This window comes from Rhinoderma darwinii, chromosome 7 (genome assembly GCF_050947455.1).
Source record: "Rhinoderma darwinii isolate aRhiDar2 chromosome 7, aRhiDar2.hap1, whole genome shotgun sequence".
NCBI classification, from domain to species: Eukaryota; Metazoa; Chordata; class Amphibia; order Anura; family Rhinodermatidae; genus Rhinoderma; species Rhinoderma darwinii.
Window position 1 is genome coordinate 125,791,450 of NC_134693.1, and position 22,121 is coordinate 125,813,570.

At 36.8% G+C, this 22,121-nt stretch overlaps 1 protein-coding gene across 16 annotated transcripts in view; it reads right to left on the reverse strand.

The window, feature by feature from the left end:
* Positions 1-8,866: 8,866 nt before the first annotated feature.
* The window catches only part of CADPS (calcium dependent secretion activator), a 357,994-nt gene continuing 344,739 nt past the window's right edge, over positions 8,867-22,121 (reverse strand). For all 16 annotated transcript variants that reach the window (XM_075833970.1, XM_075833961.1, XM_075833967.1 and 13 more), the window contains 2 exons: positions 19,633-19,737; positions 8,867-10,058 (listed from right to left, as the gene is read on the reverse strand). In XM_075833970.1, coding sequence (XP_075690085.1) covers positions 9,879-10,058; positions 19,633-19,737 — 285 coding nt within the window. In that variant the 3' untranslated portion in view covers positions 8,867-9,878. The remainder of the gene's footprint in view (positions 10,059-19,632; positions 19,738-22,121) is intronic.

The following is a 22,121-nucleotide window of genomic DNA, read 5'->3' on the forward strand; positions in this document are numbered from 1 at the left end:
ATAAAATTTGTGTTTCAGCCTGTCATTGGGAACAACCCATTGTGATATCATTATATGCTATATATGGTTTTCTATAGGGCTGAAGCATCTATCTATCTATCTATCTATCTATCTATCTATCTATCTATCTATCTATCTATCTATCTATCTATCTATCTATCTATCTATCTATCTATCTATCTATCTATCTATCTATCTATCTATCTATCTATCTATCTATCTATCATGTCCACCATCCAGCAGCACCAGTAAGGAATACAGGTGGGTGCACGTCCAAGGAGCCCGATCACTGCTCCCAAATCCTCAATATTCGTCCAATAAGAGACAGCACTCCAATTTGTGATAGAAAAAACGGCTTTTTATTAGCCCCTGTGCGACGTTTCGGCTCTATCTACAAAAATAGAATCCAGCAGCACAGGCTTAAATGAAAAGGGGTGCAAGCCTTAGGGAACTGCCCACTATCCCTCTAGACAAAAAGCAGTAAATAGGCAGTACTCACAAAGGCTTATAGTGAAAAAAGTGGGTGCTTTATTGACCCCAAAAGTGCGACGTTTCGGCTCACACAACCTGAGCCTTCCTCATGCTTGAGAAAGGCTCAGGTTGTGTGAGCTGAAACGTCGCACTCTTGGGCCAATAAAGCACCCACTTTTATCTATCTATCTATCTATCTATCTATCTATCTATCATCGATCTATCTAATATCTATTTATCATCTAATATCTATCTATCTATCTATCTATCTATCTATCTATCTATCTATCTATCTATCTATCTATCTATCTATCTATCTATCTATCTATCTATCTATCTATCTATCTATCTATCTATCTCATATCTATCTATCTATCTATCTATCTATCTATCTATCTATCTATCTATCTATCTATCTATCTATCTATCTATCTATCTATCTATCTATCTCTCTATCTCTCTATCTCTCTATCTCTCTATCTCTCTATCTATCATCGATCTATCTAATATCTATATATCATCTATTATCTATCTATCTATTATCTATCTATCTATCTATCTATCTATCTATCTATCTATCTATCTATCTATCTATCTATCTATCTATCTATCTATCTATCTATCTATCTATCTATCTATCTATCTCTCTCGCGCTCTCTCTCTCTCTCTATCTATCTATCATCCATCCATCTCATGTTGCACAGCGAGTATTTAAAAAAAATGTCCAATTATATCTTTGGGTTTAGCTTGATCAGTGCTGGTGCTGGTACATTGGATGTTGTCCGATCTGGTACCTTCTATTGGCCACTCTAAAGGGTGGATTGTCATACACCAATAACCATATCATACAGGGCCTTATTATAAATGCCATACAGTATGGTGCCCAAATAACAGTGCCATATGATGGCCAAATAAACTTCCATACAGTTGCCTAAATAAAAATGCTATACAATGCGTCCACCACACTACACTGCAAAGTAGAAGTGCAATACAATGGCTATTCAAATACTACCATATAGTGTTAAAAAATGACCAACACACAGTGACCAAATAACAATAATGTCTAAATAATACTGTTATACATTTAATACTAAGATTTGCAGAGGTCACAAGCCTCAGATGCCGGGCCATCTGAGGCACCTACTTCAGCAGAGGCAACTGATGCCCCCCTAAGTCGCACACCCTAAGGTCAGCTCTGATCATATACAGTATATATTGGATATTTCTGACAACATAGCAACATTAAAAGGGTAACCTATTTTAAATATATGAAATCGAAATGATAGTCTTCCAATCATCTGCAGGTCCTTGAAATTTATGTAGAATTAATAGAAATCTTAAGAAATTAAGCTCATTACATATAAGCCATTCATTGTCCTCTTTACCAAGCTACTAAGTAGATTTAAGGCCATAGAAAAAAAAAGAAAACACCTTCGTCGTAAAAACTATATCCAGATTAATCTATGGAATTAACTCCTTCAGGAAGCTTAATTTGCACCAGAAAAGACGATCACCTTAGGTTTATGGATAGACCAGTTTGAACATTTCCTTTGTCTTTCTTATAGAAAATTAAGAAAGACGAGAGACGTCTCACTGACATTGTGTGTTTGTTGTATTTATCTTATATAGAGATATAATTTTTCTGAGTTTGTTAAACTTATGCCATTTGTCTTTGCTATATGTTTAATAAATAGCATTTTTAACCATTAGACAAGACAGTACTGTAGATCAACATGCTCCCTATATACGGAGGTCTGCTTGTCTCACTATATGTATGACAGTTACCAGATAATCTTATTTTTTTTCATGGTTTTGATTTGCTCTAATGGAGCTACCCAAAAAAGCAGCTAACATTGAAGAAATTAAATAATAGATGAGCATTATCCTTTAACGGAAATGTTTCATATATGTTATTTCTTTTATTTTATGTAAGTCATTACAAAATAATAAATTATGTGTTTATTTTTATTTTTTAAATGTCAAAGTTATTAGATTTAAAAAAAATAAAAAAAAAATACACTGGGGTGGCCATGTTGGGCACCCCCTGTATTGTCTGTATAAACAGTGCCTATATGTGCTTTATATCATCTGCAATGCATGGGAGAGAATGGTCAGAAAACATCAATTGACTAATAGTCAATTATAATGATGTGCACAATGTGGCACCGTATGTTTTTTCTCTAGGTACAGCTGTGGAACTGGGGGGTCCAGGAAAAAAAATTAAAACAGTGCGGGAATCAGGGAGATTATCAGGTCAGATAACCATTTTGACTTATATGATCTATTGACAGGTCCCCTTTAAGCTTTTTATTATTAATTAACTACATATTTTTTCTTACGTCCTGTACAACTCAATGACTACCTACAGGACATATCATCATCATCGTCACTGAAATAAAGGATAAATCAGAGGTCACAAAAAAAACAAACAATTATAATCGTAGCACACTCAGTGCTATGACATTTTAATGTATTCAACCCACTTGTTGGGAATTAGTGCTTGAGATGATAACAAAGCGTATTTTTGGAGCTTAGCCATTATTTATAAGTTGTTTTGCCAAACATAAATAGTAATCAGTTTCAAGTTAATCAGATATCAGACAAAATGTCTCGTTACAACAGTTTATTCTGAATTGCCAGGTCACATTCCTTGTTTAGAGTTGGTTGAAGTGGATTCCCAGGGAAAAATTCACAGATACTCTCGGACGGGCAGCCTTTTCTTAACCACTCTCCATTCTAGAACAACTGAGCTTTCTTTGTAGACTTGAATCATGTTGGCTGTTAGTACAAGTTAATCAAACCAATTAATGCAATCGCCACATACGCCAGGCTATGCCTAATTAAATGAAACAAAAGGATCGTACAAATACATCAACACTTGGCCAGGTCTGTTGCCATGATCCAAAACTGAGCCCTGTAAAATGTGAAGGTTCGGAAATAAAGTCACCAAAAATAAAACAGCACAAAATGTGACTTTGTTAGATGGGGAAATTAATATTAGTATATAATTTATTGATTAACTGGGTTATCTGGTTTTTCAAATTCCATATAAAGAAAATTCTAAGTTAATAGAGGGGGTTCACATTCAGGATCCTCATCTATTAGCCAGAGCACAGAGCAGCTACAAAGAGTGACCCCCTCTCTCTCTAGAGGACCCATAACATACAGTATGTGCATTAGAGAGGCAACCCAATGATTTCAATAAGATCTGTGTAATACCTAATTTCCCCTTTAGGGGTGCTGAAGGGAAATATAACACTTACTGTTGGATCCCCCTACAGATTATAGCTGGTTGCTTTGGTTCCTTCAATAATTTGTAACACGTGCTTCCTATTTTCCTGTATCCTCAACCGCTGCACTCATGGGTAGTTCTTAATGCAGGGCCCTCTGGCCACCCTGCCATGGATCTTTAGTTGAGCATGCTTTGCCCCACAGCTCCTCTCCCAGCTCTATTTCTCTCTATTCACCCCCTGAAAGTAAATACTTTGTGAAGCCATCTTTCGCTGCTATTACTGATGCAAGTCTCTTGGGGTACGGTATGTCTCGATTAGCTCAGCACATCTAGAAATTGGGGCTTTTGCCCTTCATCCAGGCAAAACTGCTCCAATTCCTTTAGGTTAGATGGGTTGCGTTTTTGTACAGTGTCTTCAAGTCATGCCACAGATTCTCAATTGGATTGAGGTCTGGGCTTTGACTAGGCCATTCAAAGACATTTACTGGAAATGTTTTCCCTTAGAGGGTAACTAAACATTCAACAAACTTCTGACATGTCATAGTGACATGTCAGAAGTTTTGATTCGTGGGGGTCTGAGCACCGAGACCCCCACCAATCACTAAAACAAAGCGACAGATGTGCTTGTGTGAGCGCTGAGTCGCTTTGTTTCTGTTCGGCTCAATAGAAAGTCTATGAGCCCGTACACCGCTACATCGGCTTTCCGGAAAAAGCTGAAAAGAAACGAAGTTGCTGCATAGTGCCTACATGAGGCGCCGTACTTTTGCCTAGAAGCAGCGCTCCTAGGGGGACTACCTTCATATTACGATATGTAAATGGAGGCACACAGAGGTACAATATGGGTTCATAACATTTGTATTTCAAATGTAAGATTATAAAAGTAACAGAGTGATTGGATGTGGTTTGATGTTTTTGACAAACTAACGGGCATTTTCTGTATTTTAAAGTCTATTTTCATGACAAAGTCAATATGCTTTGCAAGTTAAATTTATCTCTAAACAAGTGAAGGTAAAAAGTACCATGATACAATTCACAGTGTGTCACCTGCTGGTAAAAGATCTTTTAGAACCAAAAAAAAGAAAGCCAAAAGGTGAAAAATAAGGACACGTGTAAACAGCCCTCTATACCCACTGACAATTTTAACATGTCATTAACGTTTCTCATGTATTTTTGTCTGACAAGCTAAGTCCCCATGCACATGAACATGCTTTTGCGGCCGCAATTCCCCCGAAAATCCACGGGAGAATTGGAGGCCCCATTCATTTCTATGGGGCCATGCACACGACCGTGGTTTTCACAGTCCGTGCATGGCCCAGGAGCCTGGAGCGCAGAAAGAACGGACATGCCTTATTACGGCCGTGTTCTGCGGTCCAGGCTCATTGAAAATAATGGCCGTGCCATGTGCATGGCCCGTGATTTGCGGGCGGCTCGCGGGTGACACTCCACTGATGGCTGACCCGAAAATCACGGCTACGGTCGTATGCATGAGGCCTAAATCTACCTGCAATTTACAATATGTGCAATTAAATAGTGCTCCCAAGTGAATTACTTTCCTAGTATTATTCTGAATACAAAAAAAAATCTTTATTTAATTTTTATTTTTCTCAAGTTGTAAACATTTTGCAGAGATTTTCCTTAAGAAATTATAAAAAGCTAAGTTGTACCTGAAGTTTTTTTCTTTCACTCCCAGGCTGCTATAAATAAGGCATTGCACTGAATTCAGCATAAAAAAAATAGAGAAGGAGGGAAGAGGAAGGAGAGAGCAGGGGCTATGCATTTCTTTAAAGCCCGGGTGACTTTGTGACAAAATGTTAACCCCATAGCTACTAAAAATAGCTGCTGATATGTTCTTACTTCCTGGGGCCAGCTATAAGAGAAAGAAGAAGGCTGGAAAATAACTGGCTTACATAGAAAAAGAAATAAACTGTATCACACAGAGAAAGATAAAGAAGAGTGTTGTAAGGTTAATTTTGAATCTTTGTAAATGTATGAATATTGCCTCTCCAGGATGTCCTGTCTTCTATAGGTTTCTCAGTGCTGTGCTCATAATTTCTGTCATTTTATGCTGGTCACCCTCATCTCTGCTCTCTTCATGTCTTCCAAGCATAATAGACTTTTCCAATTCCCTCATAACCCTGAATAACTTCAGTCTGGTCATTTGTGCAAGTGTAAGACGTCATTTATGACCTTGTAAGCTAATTGGAAAGAGCATTTACACCTAAAGATCATTAATATTTTTTAGCCAATGTGGTCTGATAATTATTGGGGTTCAAAGGCAAGGCCAGTAACACAATAGTCTTAAATAGGTATTCTAGCCTCTTCGACTCCCACCAATCCCTAGAATGGGGAATCTTCGTTCTACATTTCTCTCCACCAGCACCTTAACAGTGTAGAGAAATTGTATGGAGTGGTGGTTGAGCATGTCTGCTGCCACTCCATACAACTTTATGGGTGTTACAGGTGAAGCTGAGCATGGTATAGCTGTATGGAGTGGCAGTATGCATGCTTTGCCATAACTCTGACAACTTCTTCCCACAATGGATATGCTAGTGAATGAGTAGGGACAGAGGACTGTGGTCCCATGTTCTATAGATCAGTGGAGATCCTATCAGTCCAACCCCCGGTGATCTAAGATGTATCACGTATCATATGGATTTGGGTTGGCTGATAATTAGTAGATCCAGTTTAGACCACCCCTTTTCATAATATGGATCCAATAAAGTAAAGGTGCTAAAACCTACCAGGACCAGCTGTTATTATTGGGGACAAACAAATGTTTTTCCTGGCTGAGAAAAAATAAAATTAGGAATATCATGGCAACCATTGAAATTAAAAGGTGTCCATTGGTGGACCTCCAGAGCAGAGAGCCCCACCTAATGCATTTCTCTCCTCATTGGATAATAGAGGGGTCATAATTAGTGGGTCTTGTTCTATTATGTCAATATGTTGAATAGAACAATTAAAAAGAATGTACAAGACAACCCCTTTAAAGAACAAAGCTAAGAATTCGATGTGTGGAAACACTTAGCACCTCCCAAGGTGGGTCAGTTGTTTTACCTGGTCTGGTTTCAGGGTTGTAACTTTAGGAGTTTCTGAGGTCACAGTCGCATCCGGACCCTTGATTCTGAGTTCGCTCAAAATGTTTCTCTGCCCCCTATGGGGGTACCAGTACTATAAATGACTAGCCCTCTTTAGAATTTTGCATTGGGTTCAACTTATAACTCTGCTGGCTGTTTTTCATTTATCAACTTATTATTTGTTCCTTCCAAATGTCTCCACATATTTTCCTTCTGCGAGAACCCCCCCCCCCCCACAATCACAGACACACACACACACACACACACACACACACATATACACACACACACACACACACACACACACACACACACACACACACACACACACACACACACACACACACACACACACACACACACATACTGTTCAACAGAGATGACACTTTCTGCCTCTGTAAAGTCTTCTGGTCTATATATACAAGATTTGTTTTAGTGTGTTACACTTTTAGAGCACAAAATGTATAATATGTGTCAAGACAAGTTTTGCCAATTTTATTTTGGTAGATTCCTCTGATCCAAGGGCTGTTTCATGTTGAAACATTGAATATATTAAAAGTAATATCCAATAAAACGTTATGATATATATAGTGTACCTCACATAAAGTTGAAATCCAGCCATTGAAATTATTTTTAAGCCTTTTCCATTTCAGGGTAGATATAAATTACCAAGATTTGAGCAACCACCGCATAATTGTCACAGGACCTAGGTAAGTTTCAGATGACTGTAATGTGGCATCATTTTAGCAACTATATGACGACTACAATACCCGATGTTCGACTGAACTGATCATTGGGATCTATGATAATCTAAGTTCGGTTCAATAGAGCCAGTGGGAGATCTGAGTTCCAATCACTCCTTAGGCAGCTGAAGATGTGTATTAGATGTAGTGCAGTCAGAATGGTCGTGTCTAACCTGCATATTCTAGTTTTTTTCTAGTTTTTTTTTTTAAATTTATTTATTTTTAATTCTGCTGGTTTCAGTCTTTATGCGGGTTGAACTTTTCCTGGTGTGATATAAGACCTGTGCTATATGCTCTGAGCCAATCTGCAGCTGCATCTCCCTCCTCTCTTTCTTCCTTTCTGTCTTATTTACTATTTTACATTAGACCATTTTTTTTTTTAGGTTTTTCCAAACATTTACAAGCCTATAAGCAGGGAAAATGGTTCTACAGGCTGATGGAAGGTGAGGAAGATGCCATTTTACTTGATAATGTATAGTACAAAGTACTAAATGTTTACTACTGATTTATGAACAAAATTATACTGAGAGGAACAATTTAAGAATCACCATATCCTCTATTTTCTTTGACTCCAACACCACTGAACAAATATATATGAACTGCATAGGACTATATCAGACAAAACCATGGTGTGAAAGAATCATTTAGACGTTTTACTGTTTTAGGTCATGGCTCATGTGGCTCAAGTTATGACCTGTAGTTTTTACAGGTATCAGTATCAGTATAGAATATTGAAAAATAACATCCAACAGAGGGTTTGTTCTATAGATCTATGGAAACCACGGGTGGCAGTTCTATCCTAATAATTTTCTAAAATTGTAAGGAGTCTACAATATGATGCCAACCGCTACATCTGTTTTCTTTTTTTGTTGTTGATTTAAGCCGATCATATACATAAGGTAGCCGTTGGTCGAGCATGGCCTACGGCTATTTCCCTTTCGATGCTCTTTGTAGCCGCACTCCGTTCTGGATAATAGATGAGGGTCCTGAATAGGGGACCCCTTTATTAACTCAGAATTCCTTAATATCCTGTTTGAAAATGTTTTTTTTCCAAACCAGGTAACACATTTAACAAAGAAAAAAAATCTGCCTACATGATGTTCTGAGAATGTTCATCAAATCTTGGTCAGTTTGAACATTATGGGGTTACTGTCAAATTAGCCTACAATGCATTCACGGACTATTTGGTGATCTCCAGCTACATCCATAATAAGGCACAATTGCCCGAATTTTGCAGCAAAATCCTTAAACAGAATAATCGTCTTGATTCTTGATCTCTATTGGTTAATGCATTGAGTCCCGAATGTAACCAGATCTCAATAAGTGATTACACCACACATAGGACATCTGAATAGTTATTTATTGAGAAGCCACAGTCCTTACACTTTTACAACTGTAGGCTTTTGTAAGGCAAAAGCAAGATGGATCCACTATTTTACACAGATAAAAAGCTTCTTGAGGGACCCCGGTGACATGCAGTTACTGGTCAAAATGCAATGTACATGGCAGATATAAAAACAATTGTGAACACAAAATTATGTAAATTAAGGTTACAATCTACGGAAATAAGTATTGTATATTCTTATAAACACAGTTTATAGTCTAAGTCTGTTATTAAAGTTGTCTTTTTGTTGTTTTTTTTTTAGATTTTTTTATACATACACTTTTATTAAAACCTAAACAAAATGTAACATTTAAAGAGACATTAACATAAAATAGTTTTTGTTTGTTTTTCAACATTAGCTTGTTCGGTTGTCTCCTATCTATGACAAGAACAGTTGTGGTTTCGGAGTACTAATCCGCCGATATGTAACCTCTTGGTAACTAACAGAATGTTCAAGTAAAAGTGTATGACTTAGAGTTTTGGATGAGATAGACCTCAGATTTGAATGATATCACCATAGATAAACCTCATTGGGTGTAGCCTCTCTCTCTTTTGAAAACAAAGCCTCTATTAGTTCATTCATTTGAGCGGATGGCATCCACGCAACAGAAATGACATTACTATTCACTCATAGGCACAATAATTTACCATCAACGTATATACATTACAGGAATGAAGCATTGGATATTTTTGCTGAAAACAGGGACATACCTAGCATGTTTCCTATATATTTCAATTAACAGTGTTAAACAATGGTGCTCTATATTGCTTATGAACCTATAGATTTGAAGTTAGGAAACCCATGAACCATATGTAGTGCGTTCGTTTTTTTGTAATCACACAGCTAGAATGACAATTGTATTGGTAAAATTGTTATGGGCATTTGGAGCGGACAGAAAATTCCCTAATGTGGCTAACAGACATGCACTGGGTACCGGGCTACATCCCATTGAGACTCTACAACCAGATATTTAATCGTCTTCTTCATCTTCTTCATCACTGTCCTTCATTGTGATGCCTTGGAGGCCTCCTCCTTCGCTGACAGAAGCTGTGGCCTCTTCCACTGTTAGCCGGTTTCGGATTGTGTCGTAGGTCTTGCTGTTTAACGTGGAGTCTAGTACGCCTTGTAATCGGAAATCTCGATAGGTTTTCTACAAAAAATGATAAAGATGTTATATACCAGTGATACACACAGACTGATGTTATTTTTTTTTTAATTGATAGATGATGGAGGTTATAACTCAATTAATGTGTTTTTCTATCTTCTCCTAAGACGCAATTAGTAGCTAATGATAACGGCTGATGGTAAATTAGGTGAAAATTAAGTTGATACGTTGATAGTTATGGCGGCGTTTCAGAATTTTCTCTTCACACCAATTTAACTGTAACAGTGGAATTTTTTACAGCTTTGCACATGGCACAACTATAGCCCTTTATGTTCCCGATAGGCATAACTTATTAGTGACTTGTTTAATGAGGTGATGATTCTGTGATCTTAACCCTCGTAAGCCAAAAACGCCTTCACCAAATGTTGTGACAAGTGACAATCTCAAAGAATGGACAAGATTGATATACAACAGGATATATGTAGTCAATTTTTTTTCTTCACTGCTTTTAGGTAATGTATCCACAGATCGGTTTCAATGTTTATGTGTCTATGTCATATTGATTTTGCCTGTACAAAAAATATGTATAAAACATACTATTTACTAAAGGGGTTGTCCACTTTGAGCAAATGAATGTTATTTTTTGTATAACGAAATGTTATACAATTTTCCAATATACTTTCTGTATTAATTCCTACAGTTTTTTTTTAGATTTCTGCTTGTTGTTATTCAGTAGAATCATTCATTATATACTTCTAGTGGATACAATTCTGTCCATGGTCATGTGATAGACACACAGGTGCTGGGATCGTTACATGGTCATGTGATGGACACACAGGTGCTGGGATCGTTACATGGTCATGTGATGGGTGCACAGGTGCTGGGATCGTTACATGGTCATGTGATGGACACACAGGTGCTTGGATCGTTAGCAGACACAGCTCTGATACACATACTGTAACTGTAACGATCCCAGCATCTGTGTACATCACATGACCATGGACAGAATTGTAACCACTGGAAGTAAATAATGAATTTTCTTACTGAATGACAAAAAGCAGAGATCTTCAAAACTGGGATGAATTAATACAGAAAGAATATTGGAAAATTACATAACTTTTAATTATACAAAAAAACAACATTAGTTTGCTGAACCGGACAATCTCTTTAATCAATTTAAAGGGGTTGTCTGGTTTAGAAAATCAATTTTCAAGTACCCTATTATGGCATTCTGAGTTAAGAATCCCTCAGTCAGGACCAGCATCAGTCAGCCGGCTAGAGTATCTCTCCCTCTCTGCGGAGGACCCAGCACGCCCATCCATTGCACAGATGTCCCATAGATTTCAAGGCGCACCATGTAATGTTTAATTTCCCCAGTGGTGGCACTGCAGAGGAATTGAACACTTGAGGCCTGTCCTCCTACTGGGGTCCCAACAGTGGGCTTAGCTTATTTTTGTAGTCACTCTCTTATAAAAGGGAATTGTAAAAAGTGGACAACCCCTTAAAAAATATATATATATATATATATATATATATATATATATATATATATATACATATATATACATATATATCTATATAGATAGATAGATAGATAGATAGATAGATAGATAGATAGATAGATAGATATTTTTTTTTTTTCATTATTATTTTTTTTTTAATATTTGAGTTATACAGCCTTGTGTGAGATGTATCCACATTGGTTCCTGTCCAACTAAGTTTTATAATCTAAGGTGTTTACATCAAAGGTTGGTTAGAAAATACCTGCCAACATTGAAGGAACACAAACCTAATGTAAAGTTAGTGCTAGATGCACACGTTGTCAGATGTAGAGGAAGAAGAATAATTGCTCGGCAACATTACTGGTTTATAGTGTTATCAAGGTGACAACATACCATTGTTTTGGGAAGACCTGGACATCACTGTTAAGGTCCTATTACACGGTTTGATATAGGCTGTGATCAACGAGGCAGCTCATTGACCTGCACTCGTTTGCTCTTCTCACAAGGAGCACTGCTTGGTTTTGTATAGGGACGAGCGATCGTTACTACGATTGTTCGTCCCATACATTTCCATAATGTCGGCAGCATTACACAGTGAGATGTGCTGCCGACAACGATAATATTTAGTGCTGCATAAACAAACAGATCACCTGATGAACGAGCGTTTTCTCGTTCATCAGTCGATCGTTGCCTTTTTAACACATATGAACCCCCCATTGCCCAATCATTGGCCCGTGTAAAAGGGCCTTCAGGTGAAAATGCAGCTTTAGGGCACATTCAGACAGGGCGGAATTGCTGTTGAATTCCGCTGCGGACAGTCTGCAGTGGAATTCTGCAGCAGCCGTTTTTTACATTTGTTTCTATACATTTTTAGGAAACTTAGTTCAGACGTTGCGGAAAATAACTGTGCGGAATTTAGGATGCGGTGCAGAATTTCCCCTCCGCATCATGCACATTATGTTGCGGAGAAGCAGCGGAATTTCACTGCGGATTTCAGCCTTTGCAATGCAAAAACTGAAATCTGTGGCAAGTCGCTGTGATATCTGCGACGTCTGAATTACCTGTCAAATATGCAAATATTGGTGCAGATCCGTTGCGTAATTGCCCCAAATCTGCACCAACATTTGCAGCGGAAACATTCTGCCACGTCTGAACATGGCCTTAGTGGTGTTGCAGTTGTTTCGCTTCCCTAACTTCTATGTCAGATAACTGTAGGTAGGCAAATACTGTACAGCAACCGGGTGGTTTTTATTATCATGCTTGCGTGTTGCTAATGTTGTGCTAACCTAAATATGAATAATGGAAGTTATCCTGAGACAATGGGATGCCATACTAATATGAAAACACCAGTGGTAGACTTAAAAGGGTATTTTTCTTTTCACACCTAGGACTCTAAACAAATCACAGGGATTTTCTCAGTGACACCAAGGGGGTGGAAGGAGTCACGTCAGTGATGGTTCACTTAAAGAGGATTTCCTCTCAAAGCATAGAAATGGCCATATAATAACAAATAAAAATTTGGTAGTCATGTTTGTTTTACTTCAAAAGATATTGCCATTTTTCAGTGGTGGGGGCCATTTTTGTAAACAGAAAGTGCATTAATATTGATTCTCTCTTTTGGATTCTCAAGTAATAATTACAAATTATGGCTGTAGTTTAAACAAACATAATTTTGACTATCGCTTTTAACTTACCACATTTACGACATCGTATTTTGGGCCTTTAATTTCGAGTGAAGTTTCGTTTCACAGATCGAGTTTTCCACTAAAAGTTCTTCTATGTGAGAACTCAGTCCAATATATAGCATAGTATGGAGCATGCGGCAGATTTTTATTTTATTTTACTCATGTGCATTTATGGACTTGACATACATTAGGTACGCATGGCCTCATTAAAATACATTAACACCATATTCTGGATCCTTGTAATATGGTTCCCAAATACGCTTGTGTACATGAAGCCTTACTATTATTTGGATAGAAATTCAATGCAAGTTTCGGTGTGCTGTATTTACATAGGACTATTGCTATATCACACGTCCATCAGATGAGGACTTCGGGACTGAATCCTAACATGAGGTACTATAAACTAAGACGTGTACCCTACTATTCAACATATTTTATAAACTTATGGGGAACCCCATTAAAAAAAGAATTATTTCTGGTTGAGCTTCGCGGACATATATCTTTTTTTTGGACTGAACATGATTTCTCTCTAAATTAAAACCGAAGGTCAAATCTCTGAAAGTAAATGAAAATAAATAAATAAAAAAAATCAAGTGTTAACATATCAGGTCAGAAAAGGTTTTAAGGTCCAATTACATGGGCCGATAAGTGGCGTGAAAACGAGCGCCGATGAATGAGGCAGCTCGTTGATCGGAGCCCGTTTGCTCCTTTCACAAGGAGCAATGATCGGTTATGTATGGGGACAAGCGATCGTTACTAAAATCGCTCGTCCCCATACATTTCCAACATGTCCGGCTGAAAATCTCTGTTTACACAGGGAGACGTGCTGCCGACAACGATAATATTTCAAGCTGCATAAATGATACGATCAGATGAACTAACGATTGCTCGCTCATCGGCTGATCGTTGCCCTGTTTACACAGCGCAATGATCGGGAACGAGCGTTTAGATGAAAGCTTGTTTGCCCGATCATTGGCCCGTGTAAAACGGCCTTTACTTAATGTCTATTATGACTTTTGGCACAATGCATTTAGGTGTTAGGGATTATGCACATATCAAGGCAGATTCCTTACCACTTCCCAAGACACCTATAGAATCTGTTAGGAAGACACATTTTTGTTGTCATGTTGAAAAAGCAAAATTAACACAGTTTTCATCTAGCTATGTGCCCAGAACCATGTAAAATGTTTCTTTAAAAAAAATACTTGCCAAGTTTAGTGGATTTTTTGAGCAATCTGAATAAAATCTCATTCTTAAGGCCTCATGCACACGACCGTATTTTTTCCCACCCGTAAATACTGGCGTAAATACGGGTCCGGTGTCACACGTATTCGACCCGTTTTGCACCAGTATTTACGGACCCGTGCCCGTAAATATGGGTCCGGTGTCACCCGTATTCCACCCGTATTTACGGGCACGTTTTTGGCTGCAAAATAGCACTGCACTAATCGGCAGCCCCTTCTCTCTATCCGTGCAGGATAGAGAGAAGGGACAGCCCTTTCTGTAATAAAAGTTAAAGAAATTCATACTTACCCGGCCGTTGCCTTGGTGACGCGTCCCTCTCTTCACATCCAGCCCGACCTCCCTGGATGACGCGGCAGTCCATGTGACCGCTGCAGCCTGTGATTGACCTGTGATTGGCTGCAGCGGTCACATGGGCAGAAACGTCATCCAGGGATGTCGGGCCGGATGTCGAGAGGGACGTGTCACCAAGGCAACGGCCGGGAGACCGGACTGGAGGAAGCAGGAAGTTCTCGGTAAGTATGAACGTCTTTTTTTTTTTTTTTTTTACAGGTTGCTCTATATTCTGATCGGAATTCACTGTCCAGGGTGCTGAAAGAGTTACTGCCGATCAGTTAACTCTTTCAGCACCTTGGACAGTGACTATTTACTGACGTCGCCTAGCAACGCTGCCGTAATGACGGGTACACACACGTAGTCACCCGTCATTACGGGAGCTCCATAGACTTCTATGAGCTGTCCGTGCCGTTATTACGGCCTGAAATAGGACATGTTCTATCTTTTTCAACGGCACGGGCACCTTCCCGTAAGAAAACGGGAAGGTACCCGTGGCCAATAGAAGTCTATGAGCCCGTTATTACGGGTCGTAATTACGACCCGTAATAACGGGAGTTTTTACGGTCGTGTGCATGAGGCCTTACTATCGTATTACGGCCGTATATAACTTCCAATTTGTATGAATCTGTAATATGGCATTAATTGAAGTCTATAGGGCCCCACATTACTGTACGGCTCTGATTTCATATGAAGGCATACAGCAGTTCTTTTCAGTTGGATGCATATGGAGTCATCCCATATTCGAACAGATACCGTATAATGGAAATATTCTCCCCTAGAAGCACGGCATCACCATAATACTGTGCTGTAGAGGGGCACCATATGATGGCACATGGAGTGCCTACAACTACATGGTATGGAGCCGCAAGTACTCCATGCGCCTCTGTGAGAGCTCTGCTATGTGCATAAGGACTAAATTACATATTCCTACATTGGCCCCATCCAAAACATAGTCTAAGGGTATGTTCACACGGCCAAATTTCAGACGTATACGAGGCGTATTTTGCCTCGTTTTACGTCTGGAAATACGTCTCAAATACGTCGTCAAACATCTGCCCATTCATTTGAATGGGTTTGCCGACATACTGTGCAGACGACCTGTTATTTACGCGTCGTAGTTTGACAGCTGTCAAACGACGACGCGTAAAAATACAGCCTCGTCAAAAGAAGTGCAGGACACTTCTTTGGACGTTTTTGGAGCTGTTTTCTCATAGACTCCAATGAAAACAGCTCCAAAAACGGACGTAAAAAACGCAGCGAAAACGGCGCGAAAAACGCAGCGAAAAATGCGAGTTGGTAAAAAAACATCTGAAAAGCAGGGTCTGTTTTCCCTTGAAAACAGCTCTGGATTTTCAGACGTTTTTGTTGACTACGTGTGAACATACCCTAAGCCTGACTACCATGCCTGCATAATATGATCATCTTTCATAAACCTATAGGAATAGGGAATTGTATAATAGCCCTTTTCTAGTCTATTTCTGATAATAATATGCAGGACATTGGGAATGCCATATTCCTTACCATAGCCCTGCAAATCTGTCTTTTGATTGGGAATAAAACGCAGACTACAGACTGTCATAAGACAGCTGGAATTCTATTTCTACAGGATGTCCTGTAGTATTATTGAAACATAAATGGAGTAATTGTAATAATAACATTTTAGGGAATTGCTATTAATTAATTTCCTTAACACAGGTTGAACATGTACATTTAAAAAATGTTGAACCTACACTTATAGAGTAGGGAATTTAATGTGCCGCAAATCCCTACTATACTGCTATTCTTGAAATCCCTCCTTTTAAGAGCAGATGTAATCGAATACTAGAGTAGCGGGACTACAGGGAAAATAAAGTCCTGTTGACTTCTCCACAGCCTGTCTACGGGCACTGGCTGTTTTATGAGAGGGCAACAAGGGAAATCAGTTTTCCTCCACATCATACTATTTTTTAATCAGACTGTACTTCCGAAAAGTAGGGAATTAACCCCTGAAGGACAAAGTCAATTTGAGCCTTTCGGACAATATTTTTTTATATTTTTGCCTCACTGCGTTTCGACAGTGATTTATTTACATACATATATGACGGCTTGTGTTTTGTGGGATGAGTTGTATTATTTAATAGCACCACTTTGTGAGTACATTCAACTGCATTCAACTTTTATAAGAAATTTTGAGTGGAAATACAAAAAAAAAAGAGCAATGCCGCTATTTATTTATTTTTGCACTTTTTTATGTGGCTTATGGTTGATTACTTTTATTCAGTAAACTGCTATTTTTATGGGAATTTTTTTTTATTTTGTCTATTTTTTTTTAAATAACTGTATTACATTTTATTATTTTTATTTTTGTCCCACTAGGGGATTGTTATTTTTTTTTTTTTTAGCATGTAATGCATTTATAGGCATCTATTTATGGCAGCCATAGGTGCCTCTCTTAGACCCCCGGCTGCCATATTTAACCTTTGGCCCCACGATCGTGTCCGGTAGGTCAGAGGTGGGCAGTCATGGGAACCTTTGTTTTCAGCGCTTAGATGTCGCGGTCAGTATTGACTGGTTATTTCCAACCTCGGCTGTTGCCACAGAAGGCCAGCTATCCCCCAAAGATGATGGGGGGGGGGGGGGGACACAGCTTCTCAACAGCAGGCTTCCAGCGCCGTAAATGTATGGAGTGTGACTCCAAGGAGTTAATATTTATCCAATTTCCCAATACAATCCTGTAGACTCATCAAAAATGTTCATTTTTCTATTTTATTTAGGTCTCAAACACGTGAACATATTAAGACTCTCTACAAGCTACAAGTTGAACAGAGCTTAATATGACAGACATATAAGTCTATGAGTCTATACTGTACCTCTCATTTCATACAAAAAAAATTGGATTTTTCATTGGATGCTATATTACGGAGATATTCTCTAGAGGAGAATATTATGGCTCTGCCATGTGCATGATGCCGAAGGGTAAGTAAGTCCACATGTAGCAGACTTTTCTGCTATATTACATTTGGATGTTGCTGCATATTGTGCTGTGGATTTGCTATTGATTTGGCGTGGATTTCACCCTATGCATGGCAAAGGCTGAAATCCGAGGCATTTCCACACAAGAATGAGCATGCTCCTAATTTCAAAATCCACAGAACTCTCTTTTTTTTTTTTCTGCTATGCGTGGATTGAGGTTGGAAAACCCTATCCACATGTATTCAAATGTCAATTTCTAAGATTCAGTGGCCAACTTAAAAAACATGATAGTCACTTATGTGGGAATTATATACAACTTAGTTAACCTTGTCACATAAACATTAAAGCCTTACAATATTACACAAGCAATTTTCTTGCATTTCAAAAGTAGAATGATGACACGGAATTATAATTCTTGATGAATTATATTCATAAAAAAAAGAAAATAAAATAAACCGGTTAAATGACTAAAAGTGGGTTAGTTGTTAGAACTTTACGTATCACCACAATGCGTCACAATTGTTATTGTGCTTCCCACTGTAACAGATTTGTGATGATGAAAAAGCAGTGGCAAAATCTATTTATATCCAATGCCTGACGTCTCAGCGAAACAGAAAAAACTGATGTCATTTGCATTCACAAAACAAGGTATCATTATTAGCAGTTTAAAATGTATGTGTCAAAACACCTGCATAATAAGTTGTTTTAATTAATATTACAACAACGTCTGTACCTTGGGAACGTACAATACTCTGAATACACATTGTAGTAGCGTCTTAAGATATTATATACTGGATGAAAACTTGTATAAAGAAATGTATTAGTCAATTTTTTTTTAGCATCTCTGTTTCATTTCTTAAAGAAATAAACATCATAAAAAATAAAGTTATAATAAGTTAAAAAAAATATATTATTTTTTTTTTCCTTTTTTTTTCCCCTGTAAATTTATAAGGATCTGGAAATAGTAAAACAAATGTACTTTGGCAGCAATGAATGTTATCAAATTGATGTAAGCTCTCCTGCAACCTTATTTCATGATAAACCACTGTGATTTCACACTGAAATAATTATCATTAGTCAAAGACACGCATACACAGGAATAAAAATATACTTTCCGGGTATGTGATCTCACCTTTGTGATCTCTTATAGTTCAGTGTAAACACCCATTGTAAGAGAAACTACTTCAGTTAATTATGAGAACAATATCAATTTACATTTTGTTTAATGATCACGGAATACATTAAGTCATGTTGTGAAGAAATATTTGCATTACCAACAGATACGAAAGCATTGTGTTATTGTGATTGAAATTCATTCATGTATGTAAAATTATTAAACACTATATTATAATAAAAAATATATGTTATATTTAAATAAAAAGATTTAAGATATTTATATTTTTTATTTATATTAAGTTTAATTTTTTTAACAAAAAATGCTTAAAAATAGAAAATATTATTATTAAAATCAATCAAATGAAAAAAAATATATAAAATAAAATTATTCTTATAACATTATTTTTCATTGTATTTTTCAATTTACAATGCATAAAACAAACGAATGAATTAAATAATTCTCATCGCAAATGCATAACTGCTATATCACTTATTTAATTTAATTATTACTATTGTTTAATTCAATTATTATGGCTAGTGGTCATTTTATAAAAAAAATAAATCTGGAACACATCAGTTCCTTAAATAAAATCAAGTTTTTTTTAAATAGAAAATAAATAATAAAAAAAAACGAGCAGATCAAATATATGATATCTTAATGTATGATAATAATTTGTGAATCCTAAAACAGACATGAGATTATAATCAGTTTTAATAATGAGAGATAATAACAAAATAAGCATTACAATCATAAAAATATTAGGTACGGGAAATAAAATGATATACCTTGACAATCCTAATGAGGGTTTTCAGCTGATAGATGTGAAGTTGTAGGTCCATACGGTCAGTGAGCCATGTGCAAACAACATTCATTGAACTGGTGTACCATTGCTAAAAAAAAACAACAGATAAAAGTTCTCCAGACATACAGTAAGAACAGCAAAAAAAGGTCAAAGTGAGCGGAAAGCACATTTTTTTGTAATATTTAATTCTCGAAAATATGTTTTAAATTATTCAATATAACACATTTTAAATAAATTGCAACAAATATAAAAGAATACAGAGTAAAAAAATTAATAATAATAATAAAAAATAAAAAATACAAACATAAAAGCTCATGCCATACAACCACCATAATAAAAATATATTTCAACTTACCTTTGTTTTAGGAAATTATATTTAAGAATATAAAATCTACATGACAATTTTCTAAGTGTAATCAGTCTTTAGAAGGAAACACAAAGACACATAGTCACCGCTTTATAATATATTCTATGGGTGTTTGCTTTTCAGCATGTTGCATACAACCTAAAGCGGAATAACTCTCTGTGGTTTGCATATCCAACGTGTTATCAATTTGCTTTAAATTACAAGAATATTAACAGAACACATACACATACAAATGAGCTTTGATCAAGCTGTTGAAATAATTCTTCCCTCTAAGAGGGTTAATTTTGCTTCTTGCTTGTGAAAAATGCTTGAAGCTGTGTCACTGCAGACTGCCACCCCTGCAGAGCAAGATGTCTCTTGAGCAATGCACTTCTAGAATACTGTTTAGAGATTCATATTTCATTTCCACTTAGCAACACTGAAATAGTGTTATCATTCATCAACCCGCACAACAAGCTTATAACTATGGGTACCATAAAATATAAAGTGCAATTAGAATAAAAAAGGGTTCATATAGTGAAAGTTGCAACGGGAGAACCATTTAAGTCATAGCATTTCAGGTCAATCTCTTTTTATTGAATTTTGCATATATATCCTATTAAATATAACACATATTTTTGCCAAAAAGGGACCATTTAATCTGTAATGCAACTGTGTATCTGCAAATGCTCTAAAAATGTCATAGTAATAATAAAAATAAAAAAAAATAGTAAAGTAATATCAATAAACTAGCATGAAATAATACAATGTTGTATTATCCTAGATATAATGCTATAGTGTAGTCTAATGTATGTATATATATATATATATATATATATATATATATATATATATATATATATATATATATATATATATATATATATGTGTGTTAATATATATATATATATATACACACACAGAAATATAGGTGTATAGATAAAGATATAGTAATGCTAGTATAGTATAATATTAAAAAGTGTATCATTCAAACATAATAAAATTACTGGGTGATATTATGATAGAATTAATATTAAAAATCTATTCTAAAGAGTGGAAAACTGTGTGAGCTTGTTGACTTGGACTTGAGCTGACACAACATCTAAGGCTAGGCTCCTGCTACGTCATGCAAAAGTATAACAACATATATCGGCCAAATGTATGCCAAAAGGAGACTTTTCTTTGGCATACGTTTGGTTACTGACAATTAATTAATGGGCATGTTAGACCTGTACATCGGAGATTTTCTCATCGAATATGCCAAACACAGGGCCTAAATGTGGTGTGAACCTCGCCTTATCCAAACAGCAACTTTGCTGGTGACAAATCAAAATGACATAAAATCACCTATTGAAAATAACTGATAATTCATTAAAATCCTGTATATGTAGAGTACAGTTACATTATACAAGATGATCACATCCTAAATTAACAACTCTGCCTGGCAATAAATGAGATATATAACATGCGAAATATAACAGATCCAGAGAATTTGAACGGTTCCAACAACATCTAATCTGCTTATGGTTTCTTAATATTTAACTTTAAAATGATGTTAAAGAGGCTCTGTCACCACATTATAAGTGCCCTATCTCCCATATAAGAAGATCGGCGCTGTAATGTAGGTGACAACAGTGCTTTTTATTTAGAAAAACGATCTATTTTATGAGCGATTTTTAGCTTTATGCTAATGAGTTTTTACTTTAGACCAAGTGGGCGTTGTACAGAGGAGTGTATGACACTGACCAATCAGTGACCAATCCGCGTCATACACTTCTCTCCATTCATTTACACTGCACTAGCGATATAGTTATATCGTTATGTGCAGCTACACACACAAACACTAACATTACTGCAGTGTCCTGATAATGAATATACATAACTACCAGCCTGGACGTGATGTTTATTCAGAATCCTGACATGTCTGTAGCGTCTCTGTGAGATTTACAGCAAGGCAAGCGTAATCTCGAGATGTAACCTGTCATTTCAAACGAGATTACGCTTGTCTTGCTGGAATCTCACAGAAAAGATTCAAAAGTGTCAGGATTCTGAATAAACATCACGTCCTGGCTGGTAGTGATGTATATTCATTATCAGGACACTGCAGTAACGTTATAGTGTGTTTG